This window comes from Ranitomeya variabilis, chromosome 1 (assembly GCF_051348905.1).
Source record: "Ranitomeya variabilis isolate aRanVar5 chromosome 1, aRanVar5.hap1, whole genome shotgun sequence".
Taxonomy (NCBI): Eukaryota; Metazoa; Chordata; class Amphibia; order Anura; family Dendrobatidae; genus Ranitomeya; species Ranitomeya variabilis.
In genome coordinates this window covers 1,036,229,822-1,036,249,301 of record NC_135232.1, presented here as the reverse complement: position 1 = coordinate 1,036,249,301, position 19,480 = coordinate 1,036,229,822, and the positions used below count along the sequence as shown (strand labels likewise).

Sequence of the window (19,480 nt, the reverse complement as noted above, 5' to 3'; positions counted from 1 at the left end):
GAACACCGTACGAAAAAAAAATTGAGGCAAAAAAAACAATAACGCTGAACAAAAAGTGGAATAAAACGCAGTCAAGAAGACGAATGTAAACAAAAATGGTACTGCTGAAAACGTCATCTTGTCCCCAAAACAATAAACTGTGGTACAGCTCCATCGGTGGAAAATAAAAAAGTTATAGCTCTCAGAATAAAGCATTGCAAAAATAATTATTTTTTTCTATAAAATAGTTTTTATTGTGTAAAAACACCAAATCATAAAAAAAATGATATGTGGTATCGCTGTAATCATACTGACCCGAAGAATAAAGATGCCTTGTCCATTTTACCACATGCAGAATGGCATTAACAAATTCCTGGTTTTTGTTCATTCTGCCTCCCAAAAATTGGAATACTCGTTCCGCAAAAAAAAGTCCTCACATTACTCTGTTGGCAGAAATATGGAAAAATTATAGCTATCTAAATATGGAGATGCAAAAACTTGTTTTTGCAATAAAAAGTGGCTTTTAGTGTGTGATAGCAGCCAAGCTATATAAATCTGGTATCGCTATAATAGCACTGACCCAAAGAAAAAAGTCATCTAATCATTTATACTGCACGAAGAATGGCGTAAAAAAAAAAATTATACCAATTCTTCACCTGCTGTTGAGTTGTTCATTCTGCCTCCCAAAGATTGCAGTATGGCGTGGCTCACATTTATTCTGCACTCTACATTGAGCGCTAACACTGGGGTTTCCATGTAAATCTCTGAAATACCTAATTTAGATGGAACCCCCAAAAGAAGATTCCCTATAATGAGGAAGATGGAGGCACTGTGGATGCTGTCTGGCCTATGATGTAGCAGTGTTCGTCTTTTTAGGCGTGCATAAAAGCGCGGTCGGAAACAGTTTTTTGTACTTCTGAAAAGAAGGATAATGCAGAACAGTGGCCAGATGGAGTCCAGAGTAACTCTGCTGCCTTGTTATAGTGAATGTATCCCTCGGGGATTTAATCTGAATCATGTCACTTGGGAGATTTAGATGGAAACTCTGATGTAACTGCTCAGCGTAGAGCGCAGGATAACTGTGATCCCAAACATTATGTAAAATGTTCCCAATAAAAGCTTCAACTCAATCCACAAAAAAAGCAAGTCCCCACTCGGGTCCATTATCTGTTAACGAAAATATAGGACGCGTCCATGTTTCTGATATTACAAAGGCTCTGGAAAAGTGAAATGGCTCCTCGCCCCCTAAAAAAAATTCACTAAATTCTGTTCTCCCAAATCCAAATGCCTCCCTCCCTTCCGAGCCCCTTAGCGTGACTAAACCACAATTAGCGTCCACGTGTTTGGCATTTCTGGAGAGCCCTCTTAATTTATGGGTGTATGTCTCCAGAAACATGAGTTTGGCACTACCACGTACTGGTGACTACAATGTTTTTTGCAATACAATGACAGTTTGCAATTTTTACTGAGCAACATTCACTGTTACTTGTTTCTGGAAAACACCCATGGAGTCAAAATCATCACAACACTTGTAGATAAATTCCCAAAGGGGTATAATTTCGAAAATGGGGTCACTTAAGCAGGGATTCTACTCTTCTAACACTTACAGGCTCTGTAAATGGAGTCTGCAAATTATTCTTGGAAAATCTGCACTCCAGGAGTCAAATATCGCTCTATCCCTCCCGAGTCTCATTATGTGACTAAACAGTACTGTACAGCCACATATGGGGTATTTCTACATTGAGCAGAAATTGTGAGACAAATTTTTGGGGCCATTTTTACCCACTTCCCAGTGTGAAAATGTAAAATTTGGGGCTAAAACAAAATTTTGGTGGTAAAAATGTAATTATTTTTTCTTCACTGCCCAATGGTATTAATTTCTGTGATGCACATGTGGTGTCAATATGATCACTGCACCCCTAGGTGAATTCATTGAGAGGTTTAGTTTGTAAAACGGGTTCACTTATAGGGAGTTCTGCTGTTCTGGCACCTCAGGGGCTCTGCCAATGTGACATGGCACCCTCAAACATTGTCCAGCAAAGTCTGAACTCCAATATGGTGCTTCTGAGCTTTGCACTGTGCCCAAAAGAAGTTTTCAACCACAATTGGAGTATCAGTGTTCTCAAGAGAAATTGCACAACAAATTTTGGGGTCCATTTTCTCCTGCTGTCCTTGTGAAAATGAAAAAATGTGGGTCTAAAACAACATTTTTGTGAGAAAAATATATATTTTCTAAATTTTCACAGATCAATGTAAAATTCTGTGAAGCACCTGTGGATTCAATGTGCTCACCACACATCTAGATAAATTCCTTGAGGGCGTCTAGTTTTCAAAATTGGGTCATTTGTTGGGGGTTTCTACTGTTTAGGCACATCAGGGCTCTCCATACATGACATGACACACGAAGACCATTCCATCAAAGTCTCCGTTCCAAAACGTCTCTCTTTCCTTTCTGAGCCCTGCCGTGCACCCAAACAGTAGTTTTCCCCACATATGGTGTATCTACGTACTCCGGAGAAATTGCACAATAGATTTTGGGGTGCATTTTCTCCTGTTACCTTTGTAAAAGTGCAAAATTTGAGGCTAAAAGAACATTTTTGTGGGAAAAAAATGTATTTTTCATTTTCACGGCTCTGCGTTAAAAAATTCTGGGAAGCACCTGGGTGTTCAAGGGGCTCACCACACATCAAAATACATTCCTGAATGGGTCAAGTTTCCAAAATGGGGTCACTTGTTGAAAGTTTCTACTGTTTAGGCACATCAGGGGATCTCCAAATGCTACATGGCGTCCACTAGTGTTTCCAGCCAATTTTGCGCTCCAAATTTCAAATGGCACTCCTTCCCTTTTGAGCCCTGCCGTGCACCCAAACTTACACTTTTCAGAATTGTAACATTTGGTTTCTTATGAAGGAGAAAACAGGTTTCGGAGTGAAAGGGTTAAGCATGCCAGTATAAAGAAGGAAACATTTTTATACTAACCTCTGTGATTTATACTATCCCTTATTAATCACAGACAGCACAAAAATATTTACATTTTTTACATTTGCTTCTTAAAACCAGACGTTTTCAGGAATACATAGCAGATGTGCTCATGGTGAAAAGCCAAAAACACAGAGACAGAGCGAGAATGAGGTAGAAGATAGATCCTCTGTGCCAACAAAAATGATCTTAAATAAAAAATAATAATGTTACATTGAAATTAAAAATATTAACAAGGCAAGAAAATTGGTAAAGGAGTATTCTTTTGTGTTATAAAAGGTTATCACTCATATATGGAATAGATGATAAGTTACAGATAGATGAAGGTCCCACCGCTGAGACCCCACTGATTGTCAGAACAGCACACTTTTCTCCCCTATGATTATGCTCAGTTTCTGTGCTATTCATTCCCTATAGGACAGCTTAGTGCTGCACGCCCTGTATGAATTGAGCAGCGGAGGCAGTTATGTTCTATTCAGACAGAAGGGAGGGAGAAGTGCCCCTTTCTTCCAATCGACTGAGCTCCCAGTGGTCAGGCAACACCGATCTAGAGAGACCGTACTGGGCCATCGGCCCCTTTAAGGGAGGCCGACATGACAAGGAGACGTGGGAATACAGGAGCGGATAGGGTTGGTAAGAAATTAAGGGGTTAATGGCATTTTGAGATAGGTTGGAGTGATAAGGTCACGGGGGGGGGGGCAGAGGCGGGTTCAAGGGGACAGTATAAAAAGGGGAAGCCATATTAGTGGGGCAACCATTTTAGGTACCCACTGGTTAGGTTACAAAGCTTAGTGGCACCTGGTGGAGATGGAAGTTGAGGCCTTGCTCCAATGCTTGAGGGATGCGGCAGGCACACAAGGAACGGAATGGCTGCAGGCATCTATCAGCAGCCTGCTGCAGGGGTCGGCGGCGGGAGCTTCTCAGGCTCCATCAGATGGCAGACGGCCGTGGAGATCCAGGCCTCCGGTGTGCCTGATTCCAGATGCCACCCCCCCGGGTCTGGTGCCGAGTAAGGAGCCCCTCCGGGGACCCTCCGGTTTCTGCAGCAGGCCGGTGGCGCCTCGTCAGATGGCCGGGAGGAATCCAACGAGATTGAGTGAACAGCAGAGGATGTCGGGGCCCTGGCCGGCGGGCACCTGCGCGGCAGAAGGGCCTGCTCTGCGGAGAAGCGAGCGGGAATCATGGAGGCGGGGGCCTTATCGGGCAGCCCCTCAGCATAGGGAAAACAGCGGGGGGTAGCCGACCGGCTCAGGTTGCAGCGCGTTGCGAGCGGCAGCACAGGGTGGAAGGCAGCAGCGGAGCTCAGGCCCAAGGGGGGGTCGGCTCATATGTCCTATGTGGGATGTGGCCAGCAATCGGCTGCCTCGCTCAGCAATTCCGCACACCAGACACAGGCGCCAGGGGGATCATACCTAGGAGAGCACAGGAGTCACAGCCAGCACAACAACAGCTTCATGGGTCCCTGGTCAGGCAGCCACAGCAGCAGCCGATGGGATCCGGCAGCCTGGCATACAGGGAGACCCTGAAACCATGGAAGGAACAGAGGATCGTTCCAGGATTGGAGCAGGACAACTTCACCAGGAGTCGGGATCTACGGCTGGTGGGTTTACAGCACCCAGGCACCCTTGTGAGAGCGAGCGTGTTTTTCCTTTCAATCCTTGCTCAGCTTCCTTTGAGGGTATGGGTCGGGAGGCATTTTCTGGGGGAGTAAGCGGGGGCATGGGTTTAATATTGCATGGTCTTAGGGATTTAGCCATGTTGTTGGGGTCTGGGGGTGTTCAAGGGGGGGTGTCCCCGTCAGCAGCATGGTTGGTCATTTATGGGCGTCAGCGTCCCTGTTGGAACTGGGGGAACTTCGAGTAATTTAGTTATTGATACTAGTGGTACTCCCTCTTTGGCAGGTGGGGGTAGGGCATCCGGGGCTACAACTGTTGTGGATGACTTGGCTAGTACTAGCCAGAATGTGGGGACGGGTGGCGAAAAAGAGAAAGAAGATGCGGTACGTTTAGATGACGCAGTGAAGGGGGAAGTTTATTTATGTTTTGAGGGTCCATTGGGGGCTCATTTAAAACAAGAGGTGAGAGAAAAAATATGGAAAGTGGAATATATAGAGATATTTTCTTTGTTACCATTAGAGCGTTTTAATCTTGATAGGGTTAGGAGGGAGGATTCTAAGAAGGAAGATGAGGAGAGGAGGTGTTGATTAATCCCTAGAACTTTCTCTAATTGGTTACAAGCGTTCGCCATTCTGGCTCGCGTAATTGGGGAGAAGGCCCCTGAAAATTGTTCAGGTTTTTTTTGTTATATGGACTCCATAGTTGAGGCTTACAGGGTTTATGGGGGTCAGGGCTGGTTGAGATATGATGAACAGTTTCGTCAGCGCAAGGCGGTTCGGTCCAGTATTAGGTGGGATCACAAGGATATAGCCTTGTGGATGAGGGTGATGGTTCCATCTAGGGCAGGTCAAGGCGGTCAGCCTCTTCAAGGGGGCACTGGGGGGTTCAGGACATTCAGGACACTCAGTGGCTATGAAAAAAGGACTGTGTTTTGCGTTCAATGAGGGAAACTGTAGATTTGGGAGAAAATGTAAATTCAAACATGAATGTTCAGTTTGTGGGGGTACACACAGGGCCACAAAATGTTTCAGAGGGTGCAGGCAGAAGGGAGGAGATACGACTGAAAAAAGGGGAGACCCCGGTGCGACTGGACGAGATGGAGGTATATCTAAATAGGTACCCTGACGTGGCAGCGGCGTTTTTATTGAAGGACGGGTTTAAGGAGGGTTTTAGAATTTCATTTGTTGAACAAGAAGTTAGGTTGTCAAAAAAGAATTTAAAGTCAGCATTGCACTTTCCGGATGTGGTTTCAGAAAAGTTACAAAAGGAGGTCACCTTGGGTAGGATGGCTGGTCCGTTTGCAGTGGCTCCCCTCAGTAATCTGAGGGTATCGCCACTTGGTGTAGTTCCAAAAAAAGAGCCCAATAAGTTTAGTCTTATCCATCATCGTCGGTAAACGATCGGATCGACCCCCAGTTGTGTTCGGTCTTGTATACGTCATTTAATGCAGCCATGGATTGGGTCAGGTTATGCGGAAAAGGGGCATTGCTAGCAAAAACGGACATTGAAGCTGCATTTCATTTCTTCCCAGTGCCTCCGTAGAGCATGCATTTGTTGGGTTGTTTTTGGGATGGGGATTTTTTGTGGATCGTGTCTCCCTATGGGATGTTCTCTTTCGTGTGCTTATTTCGAAACCTTTAGTACATTTTTGGAGTGGGTGGTTAAGGACGTATCTAGTTTCAATTCTTGTATCGATTATCTTGATGACTTCTTATTTATTGGTCCGGCTCAGGCAGCTGATTGTTCAATTTTACTGCATAGAATGGAGAGAATGACAAAAAAGTTTGGTATTCCGTTAGCGGCTGATAAGACAGTTGGGCCGGTTGTTTCATTGAGTTTTTTAGGAATCGAGATTGACACGTTGGCGATGGAGTGTAGATTGCCTGAAGAAAAGGTGACGGCTTTGAAGGAAGAGGTGGGTAAAGCGGCGAGTTCACGTAAATTAACTCTGAGGGAGTTACAGTCTTTGTTAGGCAAGCTGAATTTTGCTTGCAGGATTTTGCCGATGGGGCGTGCTTTTTGTCGGTGACTATCTTTGGCAATGATGGGGGTGAAATCCCCTACGATTTTTATCAGACTTAAAAAAGATATGAGAGACGATCTAAGGCTGTGGGCACGTTTTCTGGAAGAGTATAACCGTCATTCCATTTGGATTCGGCCAGTCGTGGATGCCGATGCTCTGGGGTTTTTCATCAGTGTGGATGAAAAGCGCAGTTTTGGTCTCTACTTTTAAGGTAATTGGATGGTGGCGAATTGGCCACAGGCATGGCTAGATTTGGGTTTATTGGCAAACTGCATTTTACTTCAGTTGTTTCCCAGATTGGTAGTGTTGTCCCAGTGAGGGGAAATGTTACAGAACAGGAAGATCCGTTTTCTTTGCGAGCATATGGGTGTGGTGACGGCCATAAATACGTTATCTGCTGCATTGCCGGCAGTTGTAAAAGTACTGAAGCACTTGGTGTTTTTGTGTTTAAAATTTAATTTGTGGACTGTGGTGGATGTTGGGGTTGGCAGGTCTAATCCTGTTGCTGATTCTCTTTTTCATTCACAGTGGGATCGGCATTCGGAGTCAGACTCGTGGGGCATGGAGTGTCCAGCGGAATTATGGAAACTGCCCTGCCGGCCGTAAAGGAATTGTTTTCTAGGTCACTGTCGGACAGGTCTTGGAAGCAGTATGGCCAAGCTTGGAGCATGTGCAAGGTTTGGAGGGCGTCATTAAGTGCAGATCTTGAGGATGAGAGTAAATTGTTGTTGTTAATGGGTCATGGCTGGGAATCAGGTTGGTCTGTGTCAAAGTTGGATAAGTTTTTAGCGGGTTTATCATTTGTTTTTAAGGTGAGAGGTGCTACAGACGTAACCAAATCATTTTTGGTGCGGCAAGTGGCTAGGGGCATGAAAAGGGGGCGGAAGGCAGTGGATGGTAGGCGGCCAGTTTCATATGAAGTAATATTAGTGATTTTTAAGCAATTATCAGGTATATGTTCTTCCATATGGGAAATTGATTTGTTTAGCGCAGCTTTTGCATTGGCGTTCTTCGGGGCCTTTCGTTTAGGGGAGCTAATTAGTCCATCAAGGTCTAAAAGAGGAGGACTGTTGAGGGAAGATGTGGACATCTATGTCGATAAGGTTGTGGTGTTCCTTCGCTCCTCTAAAACAGATGTGAATGGTAAAGGTTATAGAGTGGTATTGTTTGGGGTTCGTGGTTCTCCTTTGTGTCCAGTGGTTTGCGTGAGTAACTTTATGAAGCATGGTGGGTCATTAAGGGAACCCTTGCTGGTACATGAGCACAGCTCTTTTCTGTCTCGATTCCAGTTTATAGCGGTATTCAGACGTTGTTTGGAATCAGGGGGCATCCCAGCTGCAGATTATAGCGGTCAATCGTTCAGGATTCGGGCAGCGAGAGAGGCTGCTAGATTGGGATTGAGTGAGGAGGATGTGAAGAGGATTGGGCGTTGGGAATCAGAGAGATTTCTGTCATATGTTCGTCCAAACCTGGTTTGAGATTTAGCGGTTATGTTTTTTCTAATTTGCAGTCTTAAATAGGGTTTTGCATCATCAATGGCTAATTTGGATAATGGGACACTCGTTCATCTTCTGGGGGGCGTTGAGGGCAGCAGTGCGCTCGGCTGGGCGACAATTGGGTTTTCCTCGGGAATCAGCAACCCTGCAGTGGATTGGTAAAAGAGAGATGGATTGGGGGCAATTCTTACCTGAATATCATCGTTTTGTTCGATTGGACCGGGTTCCTGATATAATTGCTATACATTTAGTAGGGAATGATCTAGGTAAGGCTACTTTCACACTAGCGTCGTACTCGGCCCGTCGCAGTGCGTCGGGCCGACGTACCGACGCTAGCAGTGAATGCGCCGCACAACAGGGGCAGCGGATGCATTTTTCCAGCGCATCCGCCGCCCCATTGTGAGGTGCGGGGAGGTGGGGGCGGAGTTCCGGCCGCGCATGCGCGGTCGGAAATGGCGGTCCGTCGGCAGCAAAAAACGTTACATGTAACGTTTTTTGCAGCCGACGGTCCGCCACAACACGGCGCAACCGTCGTGTGGCAATGCGACGCTAATGCAAATCAATGGTGAAAAAACGCATCCTGCAAGCACTTTTGCAGGAAGCGTTTTTCAAACCAAACGACGCATAGCGACGTGCAGTGCACGACGCTAGTGTGAAAGTAGCCTAAGGCACCCTGTAGAGAGTTAATAAAAGACATTAAGTTTGATATGTTGAGGCTGTGGGCGATGTTTCCAAACGTTGTGGTGATTTGGTCTGATATTGTTCCGCGGAAGGTCTGGCGAAGAGTGAGATTGGTGATAGGGGTTAATAAAGCAAGGATTAAAGTGAATAAGGCGGTTTCTCATTCTATGGGGAGGAATGGTGCAGTGGTCATACGTCATGTGAATTTGGAATCAGGTGAGGGAGGTTTTTGGAGAGGGGATGGCGTCCATTTAAACGCGGTAAGCACGGATATGTAGTGTTTGGCCATACAAGAAGGCATTGAGACAGCTTTAAAAGTATGGAGGAACATAAATGTTTGAGGGGTCAAAACATATATGTTGGTGGCGTAGGGGGGAAGGTCCTCGAAGTTGGTGGAAATGAAAATGGTGGATTGGTGGGGGGGATCTCACTAGGTCCTGGACTCCCCTGGGTGAATTTTGGATGGACAGGGTCTGTTCAATCCTATGGAAGGGTTAATCAAGGGACCAGTGTATGGATCAGTGGTTCGGCCAGGTTGGTTGTTATCTGCCCCCGAGTTGGTGTATGGCGGCTGGGGGTAAGACTTGACCTGGGGCCATGGTGGGTTTTTGGATATTTTGGCTTGTCTTTTTTGGGCTTCGTGGACCATCCCTTTTTGGACTTTATTGTTAAACTGTTTTATTAAATGTTAATAAAAGGCTGCTGTGTCCATTTATTCCAACTTAAGTTGTAGTGTTTTATTTGGGGATGGTCACTGTAACAAGTATTTTGGGGGTTATGTGCAGGGAAGCGTTAAGAAAAATGAAGTAACATCTGAAGCCACTATGAGTCATGGATACCCTTCTGTCAAGAGAGGCCGTACTGGGCCATCGGCCCCTTTAAGGGAGGCCAACATGACAAGGAGACATGGGAATACAGGAGTGGATAAGGTTGGTAAGAAATTAAGGGGTTAATGGCATTTTGAGATAGGTTGGATTGATGAGGTCACGGGGGGAAGGGGGCAGAGGCGGGTTTAAGGGGACATTATAAAATGGGGAAGCCATATTAGTGGGGCAACCATTTTAGGTACCCACCGGTTAAGAAAAATTAAGTAGCATCTGAAGCCACTATGAGTCACGGATACCCTCCTGTCAAGATGTTATTACCTTTCCTGAACATAGGTGACAACTTTTTGCAACTGGAATATAGCTTTAAAGAGGTTGTCCCATATTTAAACATTGATGACCTATGTTTGGCATAGGTCAGCAATATCTGATTTTTTGGCACCCCTGGCGGTCAGCTGTTCCTGGTGTAGGCGGCCTGAGATGCTCAGTTATGGAGGTGGACAGCGCAGCTTCATCGACTATAGTGGCCGCGGACGGGTACTACTCACCTCACTACCCCCTATTCAAATCAAGTAGTGGACAACCTTGTTAACCATTAACTTTTATTTTAGAAACTATTATGATGTATGAGCTTGAAATCTAAAAGTTGTGATTGATGGAAGTTTTTTTTATTTGTTGTAACAGATAGGGAGCAAAAATGCTGTGTAGCGTGTTTCCAAACATTCCTATCACATGTTTCATTGTACGGTCCTTTAATGATCAGCATGACAACTGAAAATCATTCTCCAGTACATCTAAGTAATGAAAAGAAATCCATCACCGTTCTCACCAAAGTGAAGTCAGTCCATTTAGACGAGGTGCTGAAGGCTCCTTTTTAGCTGTGTTCATTAAGAGACACTGCAATAAGGACAAGACGTTCGCACCTGTTGCGGTGATCACCCCTCTCTAAGCTTTGAGAAATGGACCGATTTCACCTGATCGATTTATTTTTTTATTTACTTACAATATATGTATCAGAGAATGATATGGATTTTGAACTTTTTCTATAGAATATAATAAAGCATTGAAGATTGTATGTATTGTGTACCAACTATATATTGTTGGATATTGGAGAACAGTTTAGGACACTTTCACACGGTCAGTATTTGGTCAGTATTTTCCATCAGTATTTACAAGCCAAATCCAGGAGTGGAACAATCAAAGGAAAAGTATAATAGAAACATTTTGTTATAAATATTGTTTAAATAAGGATGATATTTTCTCCTGTCCATACTCTCCATGTTTATCTCATCCAATCTTCCCCTATGCCCTTTTCTTTCCTTGCCCTTCCCCTCTACCTTTCCTAACTTTTCCTTCCACATTCTTTTCCTCTTGCACTAACCCTTTTTTCTCTGTTGATTCTTCTTTGGATATAACTTCCTACTTACTTGTTTAATTCAACAAGTTTTATATCACTCTGTTATATTTTATCACTCACTTTATTGACTATAACTATATACCCTTCCTAAAAGTTGTTAAAAAAAATCCCCCAAATAAAAGTATATAAAAGTTGAAAAGTATAATAGAAACACGTCACCACTTCTGAACGAGACGATCAGTGTTTCCTTATTAATGAAGTGTTATATTCTTCCATTAAGGGTCTTAGATGCTAAAGAATTGAAGTCTTCCCAATCTCCACCATCCCTCCCTGCACTGCTTACCATTGTTGGAAGAACAAGGAGTGTGATGATGGATACAATCTTATACGTGAAATAGGAATTCTCCATTGCGACAAATCTAGGAAGATAACACAACACTATTCAGTATATTAGTAATATATATACATCAGTGTTACTTTAATGAGAAAGTTAAATTATTTGTGCACATTTGTCAGGAAACTAGAATCTACAGTACAGACCAAAAGTTTGGACACACCTTCTCATTTAAAGATTTTTCTGTATTTTCATGACTATGAAAATTGTACATTCACACTGAAGGCATCAAAACTATGAATTAACACACGTGGAATTATATACTTGACAAAAAAGTGTGAAACAACTGAAATTATGTCTTATATTCTAGGTTCTTCAAAGTAGCCACCTTTTGCTTTGATGACTGTTTTGCACACTCTTGGCATTCTCTTGATGAGCTTCAAAAGGTAGTCACCGGGAATGGTCTTCCAACAATCTTGAAGGAGTTCCCAGAGATGCTTAGCACTTGTTGGCCCTTTTGCCTTCACTCTGCGGTCCAGCTCACCCCAAACCATCTCGATTGGGTTCAGGTCTGGTGACTGTGGAGGCCAGGCCGGCCCGGACTGGCCATCTGGCAATTCTGGCAAATGCCAGAAGGGCCTGTCTGGTCATGAGCCGCCTTGTCTGCTACGCTGTTAACAGAATTGGTGTTCTCAATTCACCCATACTGTTAAGAGTTGTGATGGAGCACAAAGTTGCTGACTCCATCACTTACCCCAGCAGGTATCTTTAGAAATATTAGTCTTGTAGTAAATCTTCCTTTCCTCCATCCAGGGTAATATTAGTAATATATCCCATCTGGTTCATGGGGACGGGGACAACATGGGCCTGTGTGATTTCAAATGCCAGAGCTGAATTTCAGTCACAGTCCGTATCTGAGGCCAGGTCATCTGGCGTAGCACCCCATCACTCTCCTTCTTGGTCAAATAGCCCTTACACAGCTTGGAGGTGTGTTTGGGGTCATTGTCATGTTGAAAAATAAATGATGGTCCAACTAAACGCAAACCGGATGGAATAGCATGCAGCTGCAAGATGCTGTGGTAGCCATGCCGGTTCAGTATGCCTTCAATTTTTAATAAATCCCCTACAGTATCACCAGCAAAGCACCCCTACACCATCACACCTCCTCCTCCATGCTTCACGGTGGGAACCAGGCATGTAGAGTCCATCCGTTCACCTTTACTGCATCACACAAAGACACGGTCGTTGGAACCAAAGATCTCAAATTGCACTCATCAGACCAAACTCTTCTGCTTGTTGCCTGTCCTTAGCAGTGGTTTCCTAGCAGCTATTTTACCATGAAGGCCTGCTGCACAAAGTCTCCTCTTAACAGTTGTTGTAGAGATGTGTCTGCTGCTAGAACTCTGTGTGGCATTGACCTGGTCTCTAATCTGAGCTGCTGTTAACTTGCGATTTCTGAGGCTGGTGACTCAGATAAACTTATCCTCAGAAGCAGAGGTGACTCTTGATCTTCCTTTCCTGGGGCTGTCCTCATATGAGCCAGTTTCTTTGTAGCGCTTGATGGTTTTTGCAACTGCACTTGGGGACACTTTCAAAGTTTTCCCAATTTTTCGGACTGACTGACCTTCATTTCTTAAAGTAATGATGGCCACTCGTTTTTCTTTACTTAGCTGCTTTCTTCTTGCCATAATACAAATTCTAACAGTCTATTGAGTAGGACTATCAGCTGTGTATCTGTCATGTCGGACGCTGTTCAGACCAGGTCGTCCGACAGACAGCGGTAATTCCGCTTTTGACCACTATTTGCTCATTGGCGTCTGCTAGATTTTATCTAGCTGTTCCGGGGTTAATTTACCTAATCCTTGGATTGGAAGCTGGGCCATGCCCACTGCCTTTAAATAGTCCTCCTGATCTTTGGGAGTCGCCGATTATAGTTTCTGTCTTGTGCGTTGTTATCTCGGTCTGGTGAGGAGAGCTGGTGGTTGGAGATTCGTTGCTGGTGGTGTATTTTCCTTTGTCTTATTTACTCCTTCCTATATTTGTATTTATTTTGCCCTGCACATTTATAGTGTATTCCTGAGTGACTGCGGCGTGGTGTATATTTTCCTTTATCCTTTTCTGTGCTAACTGTGGGTATTGGGGAATAACATCTTCACTGGGTGGTGGGCGGAGGTTTCAGCCTAGGGCTGAGCTCAGGAGACAGGGTGAGGTTCGAGGCCTGGACATGCACACCTTCAGTGTAAATTCCAGGTAGAGGGTCAGTCAGGATTTCCCTAGTCTGAGGGAAACTGCAGGGGCCCGGGTTATTAGCTCTCGCTCACCTAGTCTCTCCCTGACATTATAAACGGCCCAACAACACAAAAAAAAAAAAAGGGTTTCTTTTTTTGTGTTTTGTCATGGATCCCATGACTTCCATAACCCGCCAGTTGGAGGCGCTGTCCCTACAGGTCACGGAGTTAAGGGGGGCAGTACAGCAACAGGGACTAGCAGTGTCTAATGTGCAAGCTGGAGCGACAGGAAGAGTTGCTGAGCCTAAATTTCCTTTGCCTGAAAAATTTGCTGGGGAACGCAGTAAATTTGTTTCTTTTCGTGAAGCTTGCAAACTATATTTCCGTATGCACCCAATATCTTCAGGTAATGAGGATCAGTGTGTGGGCCTGGTGTTGTCATTGTTGAGTGGGGATCCCCAAGCATGAGCGTTTTCTTTGCCATCTGATTCTGCTGCATTTGACTCTGTGGAGAGTTTTTTTCCTGTCTTGGGAAAATCTACGATGAACCTGACAAAATGGCTCTAGCAGAATCTAAGATACACTCTATTCGCCAGGGGGAGCGAGTTGCAGAGGATTACTGTTCTGAATTTTGTCACTAGGCGATCGATACACAATGGAATGATCCAGCATTGCGGAGTCAGTTTATACATGGGATTTCTGGAAGGGTTAAAAAAGCCCTTCTGATGTACGAGACTCCTGCTTCTCTAGATTCCGCCATGAGTCTGGTTGTCCGCATTGATCGCCGTTTGCGTCAGGGGGAGCATGTGACACCGCTTATGGGAGAGGGTTTAGGTTCACGTGAGGTTGCTGCAGGTGAGCCCATGGAGCCTATGCAAATCGCAGGGGTGTCACATGTGAAGCGTCCAGTCCCTGAGCTCAGGAAGCAGGGAGCCTGTTTTTACTGTGGTAAAACGGGTCATTTTATTAACATCTGTCCTCTGCTGCCTAAGAAAAACGCAACGGCGGAAAACTTCTAAGCTCAGAGGGTGTGGAGGAGACCAGTCTGAGCTTATGTATATCCTCCATGGTGGTTTCTCAGTGCATGCTCCCTGCTAAGGTTTTGTTGCTGGCAGTGAGCTGCCAATCACTGTTTTTGTGGATAGTGGTTCAGCCACAAATCTCATTGATGAGGAGTTTGCGCGCACAGCTGGTTTTAGGATTGAAAAACTGTCTCATCCTATCCGCGTGGTCACCATCAATGCTGCTCCTCTCTCTCAGGGGGAGATTACTGAATTTGTGGCTGAGGTGAAACTCCACATTGGAGTTCTACATTCCGAGCGGGTTACATGTAAGGTGCTCAGGAATCTTCCTGCTCAGGTGGTTTTGGGTTTTCCTTGGTTGTCTATGCACAACCCGGTAATTGACTGGAAAACTCAGGACATAATTCGGTGGAGCGAGTTCTGCCAGGAGAATTGCCTGGCCACAGGTGTGGCTGCAGTGACTTCAAGCGTTCCGGAGTCACTTCAGGATTTTGTGGATGTGTTCTCTGAGAAGGGTTGTTCAGAGTTGCCGCCACATCGTCCTTATGACTGTTCTATCAGGTTTAAACCAGGGGCCAAATTGCCTAAAGCAAGGATGTTTAACATCTCCGGTCCGGAGAGACAAGCGTTAAAAGATTACATTGCTGAAAGCTTGAGTAAAGGGCACATCAGGCCGTCATCCTCGCCAGTGGCAGCAGGGTTCTTCTTCGTGAAGAAGTAAGATGGCGGATTACACCCGTGTTTGGATTTCAGGGAGTTGAACCAGATTACGGTTCGTGATCCATACCCTATGCCTCTGATACCAGATTTGTTCAACCAGGTGGCAGGTGCTAAGTGGTTTACCAAGCTTGACCTCAGGGGGGCGTACAACCTCATAAGAGTCCGTCAAGGTGATGAGTGGAAGACGGCTTTTAATACCCCCTGAGGGTCATTTTGAAAATTTGGTGATGCCGTTTGGGTTGACTAACGCACCTGCAGTGTTCCAACATTTCATCAATGATGTGTTCTCGCATGTTTTGGGGAAATTCGTTATCGTGTACCTAGATGACATTCTCATATATTCTTGCGACCGTGATACTCATTTAGATCATGTCAGGCAGGTGTTACAGCTTCTCAGAGAGAATAAGCTGTATGCTAAACTTGAAAAATGTGTATTTTCTGTTCAAGAGTTGCCTTTCTTGGGTTATATTGTGTCTGCTTCTGGTTTTAAAATGGACGCCGCTAAGGTGCAGGCGGTGCTGCGTTGGGAACGTCCTGATAACCTGAAAGCACTTCAGCGGTTCCTTGGGTTTTCTAACTACTATAGGAAATTTATCAAGGATTTTTCCATCATTGCTAAACCGCTAACTGACATGACTAAAAAGGGTACCAATTTCTCCGTTTGGCCTGAGGCTGCTGTGCACGCATTTGAATTTCTTAAGAACAGTTTTGTTTCAGCCCCCATTCTTGTGCAGCCAGACGTATGAAAACCTTTTGTTGTGGAAGTCGATGCGTCTGAGGTAGGTGTGGGGGCGGTACTATCTCAAGGCTCATCTTTGAGTGGTTTACGTCCGTGCGCCTATTTCTCCAAGAAACTGTCGTCCACCGAACGTAACTACGATATTGGCAACAGGGAGTTGTTGGCAATTAAGTTGGCCTTTGAGGAATAGCGACACTTCTTGGAGGGGTCGGTACATCAGGTAACTGTTATTACCGATCACAAGAATCTGCTGTATTTGGAGTCTGCCAAGCGTCTGTCCCCCAGGCAGGCTCGCTGGGCATTGTTTTTCACGCGTTTCAATTTTGTGGTCACTTACAGACCGGGGTCTAAAAACACTAAGGCGGATGCTCTGTCCAGGTGTTTTCCGGGGGTAGAACCTCAGGAAGATCCAGTACCCATCCTCCAAAAGGGTGTTGTGGTTTCGGCTCTCACTACCGAGGTTGAGGCTGAGATTGCCGAGCCGAAGCTCAGGAGGAGGTACCATCTGAGCTTCCCGTCAACAAATCTTTTGTACCGCTTCATCTCCGCCTAAAGGTTTTGGCGGAGCATCATGATGCTGTCCTGGCTGGTCACCCAGGGGTTAGAGGTACCTTGGAGTTGGTGTCACGTCGGTTTTGGTGGCCCAAGATCCTACAGGACGTGGTCTCATACGTGTCAGCTTGTTCCACGTGCGCTAGGGCTAAGACGCCTCGCTCCCATCCTGTTGGCACACTACTTCCTCTTGAGGTACCTAGTAAGCCATGGACGGAAATCTCCATGGATTTCATCACTGATTTGATCAGCTGGAAACACGGTCATCTTGGTGATTGTTGATCAGTTTTCTAAAATGCACTTTGTGTCTTTGCCTGCGTTACCTAACGCTAAGACTCTGGCCCAAGTATTTGTGCAGGAGGTGGTCAGACTTCATGGGGTTCCGTCTGACATCGTGTCTGATAGGAGGTCTCAGTTTGTGTTTACAGGCTACATCCTCAATTTTGTACCTTGGGTCAGAGGGGCTCTTTCGGCGTTCCGGAGGAGGACCAGTTAGGAACACAATTGTCATCAGTCTGGAGGAGAGTTAAACAGCGCCTGTTGAGTGTGGGTGCTAGGTACAAACGTGTGACTGACAGTAGGCGTGTGCCAGGTCCGGACCGGAGTGTGGATGACTGGGTGTGGTTATCCACAAAAAACATAAGACTCAAAATACCATCCCTTAAATTGGGTCCACGGTTTATTGGTCCATTTAGGGTCACCGCCGTCATTAACCCAGTAGCGTACCGATTGGAGCTCCCTACGGTGTACAAGATACACAACGTGTTCCACAGGTCTCTTCTAAAGAAGGTGGTGGGTTCTGTGGACGCGGCGCCTATGCCACCTCCAGTCTTGGTGGATGGTAATTTGGAGTTGACTCTCGTGTAGTGCGTCGCACTTTACAGTACTTAGTACACTGGCGTGGGTATGGGCCTGAGGAGAGGTCCTGGGTACCAGCCTCGGACGTTCATGCTGGTCAGGTTGTTTCACCGCCGTCATCCGGACAAGCCGGGTCCTATTAGCCATGAGGGCCCTGGGGTCCCTCATAGAAGGCGGGGTACTGTCATGTCAGACGCTGTTCAGACCAGGTCGTCCGACAGACAGCGGTAATTCCGCTTTTGACCACTATTTGCTCATTGGCGTCTGCTAGATTTTATCTAGCTGTTCCGGGGTTAATTTACCTAATCCTTGGATTGGAAGCTGGGCCATGCCCACTGCCTTTAAATAGTCCTCCTGATCTTTGGGCGTCGCCGATTATAGCTTCTGTCTTGTGCGTTGTTATCTCGGTCTGGTGAGGAGAGCTGGTGGTTGGAGATTCGTTGCTGGTGGTGTATTTTCCTTTGTCTTAATTACTCCTTCCTATATTTGTATTTATTTTGCCCTGCACATTTATAGTGTATTCCTGAGTGACTGCGGCGTGGTGTATATTTTCCTTTATCCTTTTCTGTGCTAACTGTGGGTATTGGGGAATAACATCTTCACTGGGTGGTGGGCAGAGGTTTCAGCCTAGGGCTGAGCTCAGGAGACAGGGTGAGGTTCGAGGCCTGGACATGCACACCTTCAGTGTAAACTCCAGGTAGAGGGTCAGTCAGGATTTCCCTAGTCTGAGGGAAACTGCAGGAGCCCGGGTTATTAGCTCTCACTCACCTAGTCTCTCCCTGACAGTATCCACCAGACTTCTGCACAACACAAGTGATGGTCCAAACCCCATTTATAAGGCAGAAATCCCACTTATTAAACCTGACAGGGCACACGTGTGAAGTGAAAACCATTTCCGGTGACTATATCTTGAAGCTCATCAAGAGAATGCCAAGAGTGTGCAGTCATCAAAGCAAAAGGTGGCTACTTTGAAGAATCTAGAATATAAGACATAATTTCAGTTGTTTCACACTTTTTTGTTAAGTATATAATTCCACATGTGTTAATTCATAGTTTTGGTGCCTTCAGTGTGAATGTACAATTTTCATAGTCATGAAAATACAGAAAAATATTTAAATGAGAAGGTGTGTCCTAACTGTCATCTGGTATTGCAATTGGGATGGTTGTACTAAACCAACTAATTATTAAGGATTAAGACAATTCGTCAGATTTATCAATACTGTTTAATTCTTAGTGGAAACTTTAGAGGCATTCACATCGCAAAATAGTCATGACCAAGTGTTGTTAAAATTGCTGATTTCACAATTATCTTGTAGTATAAACAGGCGACTGATCACATGATGGATGAATAAAGCGCTAATTCATTGGTGAAGTTATCTTTTATGCAGTGTAAAAGATCATAATTCTCGGCTGTACATCATCCTGTGAAATCAGGACTAATGCTGCCAAAAGCTATGGTGCCTGTGTGCACTGAGCAATGTAGTAAGGATCTAGTGTAGATTGCTCAGTGCACATCATTTACTTTGATCTGCCAGTGGAAACAAGCATTTGATTGGCGGTCGTATCGTGCCGTCGATCAGTCTGTGTTAAGAGGTCCTTGAAAGTTAGATAGTTATGAAATGCACCAGATTTATCACAGAGGTTTACTTTGATAATTCTGTCTAATTTTAAGACTGTCTAGTTTAAGTTTAACCCCTTAGTGACTGGACCAAATTTTTAAAATCTGACCAGGGTCACTTCATGTAGTAATAACTCTGGAATGCTTCAACATATCCCTATTGTCTCTTCAGAGAGGAGGAGGACTAGAACTCTAGTGCCACCTATTGGAAGTAGCAATCCTAACAGTCAATGTCGACCCTTTAATGAGCCTTGTCACATGACTTACGATAAAAGCCAAACCAGAATCTCGATTTGCAGACACTGTGTTTCGGGGTACTGCTCCTCGTCAGTGCAAAGTGGAGATCTGGTTTGGCTGATTGAGAGGCGTCTGACCCGAATCCAAGAAGTAACGTTTCTGTTAGGATTGCTACTTCCAATAGGTGGCACTAGAGTTCTAGTCCTCTTCCTCTCTG

General features: G+C 45.1%; 1 protein-coding gene across 2 annotated transcripts in view; it reads right to left on the bottom strand.

The window, feature by feature from the left end:
- Positions 1–19,480, bottom strand: part of FGL1 (fibrinogen like 1) — an 88,235-nt gene that overhangs the window by 34,088 nt on the left and 34,667 nt on the right. For both annotated transcript variants that reach the window (XM_077279664.1, XM_077279665.1), the window contains one exon: positions 11,299–11,374. In XM_077279664.1, coding sequence (XP_077135779.1) covers positions 11,299–11,364 — 66 coding nt within the window. In that variant the 5' untranslated portion in view covers positions 11,365–11,374. The remainder of the gene's footprint in view (positions 1–11,298; positions 11,375–19,480) is intronic.